Here is a 7,674-nt window from a genome sequence, read left to right as displayed (position 1 = left end):
CCCCCCCCCCCCGCTTATCTCATAAACCACTCACGTCTAGACCCTAACAGGCAGAAAAAAAAACGTTCAACATGTGGATAAATCATTTATATGAGCCTCTCTGGAAACTCCACACACGATTCTTGAAAACTATTGGACACATACATCAGGCCTGGGGTTACACTTTAAGTAAATATGTGTCAACTGGCTTTTTGTAACAGCTCCCAGAGGTCAGATTAGCCTTTGGCCTGAAGAGCATAAACCAGCACCTCATATGTCTGAAGTGGCTTCACCGCTTCACACGACATCCAACAAATGTCAACCTCATGCGTCTGTTATTTATAACCATGGAGAACGGATGTGTCTGCGTCCGTCTCTGTGACCGAATATCCTCACAAAAATTAGCCATAAACCATGTAATGGTTCAAACAGACGGCCGAGAGAATAAGGATTTGTGTTGTTATTTTGCATTACAACAGGAGACTAGATTGTTACATTGGAGGGGGTTGCAGAGACAAAGCATGAATGATTCAGAGACAGATTGGACTTTGCAAAGATTAGAATAAAGTAAGACGCCGAGATCTAAAAGCTAATAATGACAGCAAACAATGAGCGTGATTTAGCCGGAAACAAAAACAAAAAGCAAAAGGAGGCTATATTCCAACAATGTCTAACCTCCATGAGGACGCCTGTCTGCTATCGACCAAGAAAACACAGCAGGCTGTGTATCATGAGATTTAGGTCAAAAGGTAAACAGCAAATCAAAACAATTTAATTCTGTTTGAGGGTGAAGGGGAAGAGAAATATGATGCATTGTCCATCCCTTTGGTGCGTTTGAAAAGAAATGGCATCTTTTATTCAGGCTCCAATGAGTCACTCCTTCAAAACGGACTTCTGTCCCTACATCCCTGGCACTCTGAAGCCACTGAGGAGCGTGTCAGCTCTGATTATGGGTAGAGGGCAAGGTCATTTTATTTCATACTTTAACATCTTAGGCAGAGGATCCTACAGTATGGGGTTATTTGTGATATTGAGCCATTTCTTCCAATGAAGAAAGTTATGTGCATTTAACCGGGGGTGAAATCGATGCCTACTGTATTTCAAATTCTGCTCTTCAAGATGCAAAATGAGGTTCAGAATACAAGCATATAGCAAAGTCACAGCGATGCTATTGGATTTTGAAAAATTACCTAAAGCCTCAGAGGAAAAGCTTTACCATACAAGGCAATTGAGACTCATCACCCGGGCCTGCTGGGTGCCCGCTGGAAGAGATTTTTGGAAATATTATCCAAGAGAAAAGTAGAGCTCTAAACAATTTGTTTTATTCAGAATGCAAAGCTCACTCATCCCTTTCTCCTGGTTTCTGGTTATCCTCCTACTGGGCTACAGCCACATATGATAAAAGCAAGGTGGCGATGAAGGTAGAGAGAAGGGATCTGGTTCAAAGAGCCTAGGCATAACTTTAAATGTAATTAGCTCAAATGTGAATCTCTACTGAATGGCAGCATATAAAGACAATGTGATAGACATGGAGTGTGTGTGTAAGAGGGTGAGAGAGTGTATATATATTAAAGAATGAGGAGAGAGAGAGAGAGAGAGAGAGAGTGTGCTTACAGTGCATCAGAAAATGTATTTATGAGTACAATAGCAATATTGAGCCTGGCCAGGAGGGTTAAGGACAGTTATGGTCACCTTAATACAGACATTACGGCCATTTATTCTGAATGATGAGATACTGGAGGGGATCTTATTTTCAAAATGGAGCCAAGCATCAAAAGGAGTTTCTAAATACAAAGTGATGACTGCAGAGAAAATCTCCCATTCCCTCTGAGAAGCTGCATCGTGGACGTCAGCATTGTTATAGCTTAGGTACTGACATGTCCAAAAGAAGCACATACACGCATCTGAATTCACCAAATATGTATTTCTCTCTCTCTCTCACACACACACACACACACACACACAGACACACAGACAGACAGACAGACAGTGAGGTCTACCAAAAACCACCAGAAACCCAAACAAAGCCCAAGGTCAGCATAGTGGGCTCATTGAGCTGAAACCACCGCCGCTGGTTTTCATTACCAGGAACAGAATCAGCAGAGGGATAAGGGGACACACGGGATGAGGTTACGTTAGCTGGCTCTGTTTTTATCTGTGTGAGTCTGGCCAGGAAGAAACTCCTCCTTTCTGGTATGTGGGATACAAAACACTCCAAACATCCTGACAGCATATTTTGTTGATTCAAATATTCAACCAACCTTGCTGTGTGTGTGTGTTTGTGTGTGTTTGTGTGTGTGTGTGTTCATTTCGTGTGTGACGTTAACCATGCCTGGCGGAGCTCTCCTCTAATGGTGCCCAGCGTGTGTGCGTGGTAAGGAAGCATTCATAGCTCTAATGAAAACCAGGCATAAATGACAGCAGGCGTCGTTATCACCGAATGGGTCACACACACACACACACACACACACACACACACACACACACACACACACACACACACACACACACACACACACACACACACACACACACACACACACACACACACACACACACACACACACACACACACACACACACACACACACACACACACACACACACACACACACACACACACACACACACACACACACACACAATGAGACCTCTCACCCCTTAAATCCATTGTCTCACCTCTTAAGCCCCTACTGTTTCTCTATTGTTCATAAAAAGGCTGAAATCAATTAGCTACTAAAATGTAAATAACAAAACCCATCTGAACCAAGGTTGTTCCGGATAAATAGATCGCAAATCAATTCACGCAGCAGGAACAATGCCGCATGTAAAATTAATACGTATAAATGATTATTTGACAGACAAATCAATCAATGAAAACCCTCAGGTGGCTAAAACACCCAGAATCTTTAGGAAGTGATCAAAATGAGCCTCGCTGCAGATTCAAAGGAAAATTAATCCAAAAACAAAGTTGTAGACAGCGGAAAATGACTCACGAGATGGTTGAAAATCAAAATCACCAACAAATGAAAATGCTGAGGAAAAAGCAAAAGTGGGATGCAGATTGTTACACAAAGATGCAATTCAATACCTGAACTACATTTATTTCCACACTCTGCAATTTGGATATCTTATTTGGACAGATACTGCCCATGCTGCAAAGATTTAGCCTTGGTTTTGTTCTCAGCTTTGGCTTTGTCATCAGGTCTGCTGTGGTGGTTTTTAATAACTACACTAGTCTTTGACATTTTATGCAACTTGGTACTTCAGAGTGACTCAAAGTGATATAATGTGAAATGTAACACCCTCCTCCTCTCTGCCGACCTCCTGTCGAGACCCACACATCCTCCCATCATGGCCAAGGTCCTAGTTCTGTCCTTTCCATTATTCCCTCGGTGGCTAACATGAAAATATATATATACTGTATATTTGCGTGTGTGTGTGTGTGTGTGTGTGTGTGTGTGTGTGTGTGTGTGTGTTCAATAACAGGCTGTGTGCATGAGTGGGTGTCATTACTCCTTCCCCCATCTGACGGTTTTGGGTTAAACAATGTTATTATTAAAGCCTTTCCAGAGTAGCTTCAAGCCTCCCTCCAGTGACACCCTTACCAACTATAAATCAACTGGCTGAGCCCTGTAAATCAAGTGTGTATGTGTGTGTGTGTGTGTGGTCACTGCAGCTGTGCTCTTAGACGCACATGAAGATGATATTGCAGCTGTGAGTGTGTCACGACTGAGATGAGCACATGCTTCTTTAACAAGATCCTTTAAAAGCAAAGAGGAAATACATGATGAATGTTAAATTAAAGCATATGCTTTTAATTTGATTCATTGGAATCAACATTAACGAAGGGACATATGTACCATGGCTGAGTACCCAGCACTACGACCCCTCTGGAAGGTGGGATCTCCTTGTGATGAAAAATAAATAAAATAAAAAAGGATGCCTCATCAGTGGAGACTGCCGTGGTTTCTGTGGTCTGTTAACAGCCATGTTTGAAGTTGACTATTGTGTAGCTTATGGAAAAAAGTGTGCAGTAAAATTACCACAACAGCTTTTTTTAGTAGTAAATACAATTCTAAATACTAAAAAACAACCATGTTAGACCTCTAAAGATTACTTTATGTCTGAACACAGACAATTTTTAAAAGTGTCAATTTTTAAATGCGTTTTTTTTTCATTATATTTACCTTTGTAACCGTATTGTTGCATGTTTTAACTGTAAGGTGTCCCTGATTGCTATGAAAGGGGCCCATAAATGAAATGTATTACTATTACTATTATTATTATTATTACAGAGAATATGTCATTGCTCTTAGACCAACCCAGAGAAATAATGCTCTCTGAAATACATGGCTCCTGTGAAGCAGTGATGGCTCATTCTGTGATTGTTTGTGATTGTGTTGACACCCCCTGCTGGGCTGAAGATATCACTACCACACAAAGAGAAACATTACTACCACCAACCACGTACCATATTCATTCCCACTTCCAGCCGGGCTACGATATACTGAAGTTAATGAAACACTAAAATCAAGCTGATACCTGCCTCCAGACATATCACTCCAGCAAAAGCACAAACACAAATATGGACACATAAGAGAGAAAACCAAATCACATAGTGCACCCTATTGTACAGCTCATGTTTATCCGTATTCTAACGCGCCTGTGTGTGTTTGCGTGCATTCACGCACACACTCAAGAGTCTAGACAGCTGTGTTCCCTGCAGGTCTCCAACTACTAAGGAGAGTGAGAAATATATACTGTGCAGCTGCCGAAGACATTGCCAACCCACAAAAGAGCTATTGTGCGCCCACAGCAAAATAATACAGCTTAGCTGAGCTATGAAGAAGAAAAAAAAAACATCGGGATCAATAGAGAATTGCAATTAGCCCACATTGGCAGGAGAAGTGCCAGATTAGACACAGGATGTCAATTCCATTTCCTGCACTATCGGGCCCTCAAACTTGGTTGGCTCGCTGTGGGACTGGAGCAACATGCGTGCAACTGGGTACCGACGTAGTGTGGGAAGCCTAACAGCACATACGATTATAGTGATGGAGTGATGATAATAATAATAATGTTTAAGTGGTTGAGCATTGTCAAAAAAGCTCATATAATTCAAGCATGTGACACACACGCATTTGGAGTGTTATAAAAGCATGTTTTTGTTTCCACACACACACACACACACATTTGATGTCATCCACAGCTTTACACATAAATCAATTTTCAGAATCAAATTGTTTAATTTCTAAAGCTTTCAATCAATTTTCCAGAGACATAAATACTACATTCATTATTTACCAAAAAAAAAGCAAAAACCCAATGGGCATTAAAACATCACCACACCGATTTTCTTTCACTGGCCTCATTGCTAAGAAGAAGCTCTTCATCTCCCAACATAAACCTCCCTGACAAAGCATAGAGGAACTGTGTTGCCACTTAACGGTCTTACCTTTACGTATGCCCTGGCCTTGCAGTACATCCCTTGAAATCAGCACGGAGTAGAAGCTTTGTGAGAAGCCAGGTCGGCATGGATCTTTAGAAGCATGCTCCCCATTATTCCTCTGGAAGGAAGAGAATGCAATGCAAGACATTGGTAAACATGGATTCCATTGATTTCTTGCTCCTCTTTGGCACTGAGCCATGGAGAAAAGCAGCATATAGCAGATGGCAGAAATATATTCAACATGTTTATTAACTATATGCTCCTGGGTGGGCACATTACCCATTGTTCCACACTCAGAAAATACTGGATGAAATGTTCTATGCAATTCGCTCCATAAGGAAACCAGCCCAGAATGACATGAGGACAATTTTTAAATATTGGGCTCAGGGTTAAGTGAGATACGCAGCATACACACACACAAAGAAAACAGCAAGAATGCAGCAGAATTTTCTTACCCTGACTGGGGGTCTTACACTAGCAGAAAAAAGGAACTCTGTGTGTGTGTGTGTGTGTGTGTGTGTGTGTGTGTGTGTGTGTGTGTGCGCGCTACTCAAACGGTCTGTAAAAAAAACTTTACACCCAAAATTTAGTGCTCACTGTTGGTTAAATGGAACGATCTGACCCACTACAGCCACTACACAAGTAAACGTGCACGCGCACGAACACACACCCGGTGCCACAGCTCGCTTGAGTCGAAATGAAGAGGATGGCATCGCGCATTGGCTAATAGGTCCTCTCCACTGGGGAAGAAATAACGCAGGAGTACAATATATTTGTGTAATTTCCCAAAATGTACATGGCATAAGAGAAATGGTTTTAGTCCCAAAAAGCGCCCGAGACAAAGGTCCTCGCGGCGCCGTTAGGAGTAGCACACCGGCGCCGACTTCATTTGGCTTTCATAGATTAAATGACGAGAAGATATTTGAAAAGCACTTTACAACTTCAAAGGATTGATGTATACAAGCCAATGCTTTTTTTGTCATGGAAGGGACAGCTCTGCCAAATAAAGCGAGCGGACTAAACGACTTTGATAAAGAATAAGGTATCATCCTGGGTGATTAAACGGGGCTGTAATTTTAACTTGTGCAGGATATTGCAGCCCTGTGGCGATCCAGGGACAATCACGGAAACACTGAAATACATTAGGGAACCAATTACTACTTGTAGGAGAATAACGACCACCGCTGCAGCACACTGGACTGACCCTGGACTCCATCCCGACTACATGACTTTTTTTCAAGCTCATAGCGCATTGCTTTGAAACCCTGCGCCTTCCGACGCTGCGTCTCGCATTCTCACAGCTCCTCTACACACAACAAGCTGTTCGAAATAATTAAATAATGACTATATCTCACCCAGAAAGTGTCAAGAAGAAGGGCTGCTGTCAGGACCAGAGCGAAGTCAGTTCTCATCGTGGCGAGCGAGCGAGCCAGGATGCCTGGACCACAAAGAGGCTAGAGTCGTAATTCTTCTCCAGTAATTGTATAATTCCCCCCCCCTTTTCTTGCTCAGACTGTTCGTTACGTCCCTCCTTGTGCTCCGTGAGTGTGCTACAGCTCTGGACCGAGTTTACCCCGGCTCTCTCATGTGCAGGTGAGCGCTCCGCTCAGCACCAAGGCGCAGCCAGCGTCACTCTCCAACCCCTCCTATCACCCGGTGCAGGAGAACTCCACACACGCACTTAAAGAAACACTCTTTGGAGCTTTAGAACCGACAACCACAACACTGACGTATTTTTCCGAGGTCTCCGGTGTTAAATCCCTCTCCTGTGGCGACCTAAACGGCTTCGCAGTTCTGTGGTTGCAAATGAAAGCGCTGGTTAACCATGATTCGAGTCTCCACGTGTATGGCGAAGGCATTAGCCGTGGCAGTGCTTTCCAGGCACGCTGCTTCAACATCTCATATGTGCATTACTGGATTTCGGCGGTTAACTCATCAGACAGACAACTTTCATCTCAGTTTGCCATTATTCTGATTAAAGAATCTTTCAAGTTTCAATTTGGACAAACTAAGCAGGATGTCACGTGTGCAGCAGGTATCACATGACCGGCAGGTAATCAGCACAAGTAAAAAAAAAAAACACATCATTCCTACCCCTTCTCTTTGGTCAATCTTGATCACTCTGAGACCAGTTCATTTATTCTGTAGGCTACACAAAAGGAATCAACAAATTGATGGGTTCTTAGGCTTGTCCCTGTATAACTTCATTAGTCTCTTGACAAGTATGTCACATATTTAAAGTG

The 7,674-nt window shown here is 42.6% G+C and overlaps 1 protein-coding gene across 1 annotated transcript in view; it reads right to left on the bottom strand.

Annotated features, from left to right (window-relative positions):
• The window catches only part of LOC117947855 (cadherin-4-like), a 236,135-nt gene extending 228,853 nt beyond the window's left edge, over positions 1-7,282 (bottom strand). Inside the window, exons 1-2 of the mRNA XM_034877202.1 lie at positions 6,787-7,282; positions 5,438-5,549 (exon numbers count right to left, since the gene is read on the bottom strand). Coding sequence (XP_034733093.1) covers positions 5,438-5,549; positions 6,787-6,843 — 169 coding nt within the window. The 5' untranslated portion in view covers positions 6,844-7,282. The remainder of the gene's footprint in view (positions 1-5,437; positions 5,550-6,786) is intronic.
• Between the last annotated feature and the right edge of the window lie 392 nt (positions 7,283-7,674).

Source organism: Etheostoma cragini, chromosome 7, assembly GCF_013103735.1.
Source record: "Etheostoma cragini isolate CJK2018 chromosome 7, CSU_Ecrag_1.0, whole genome shotgun sequence".
Taxonomy (NCBI): Eukaryota; Metazoa; Chordata; class Actinopteri; order Perciformes; family Percidae; genus Etheostoma; species Etheostoma cragini.
This window is presented reverse-complemented; position numbering and strand designations above follow the sequence as displayed.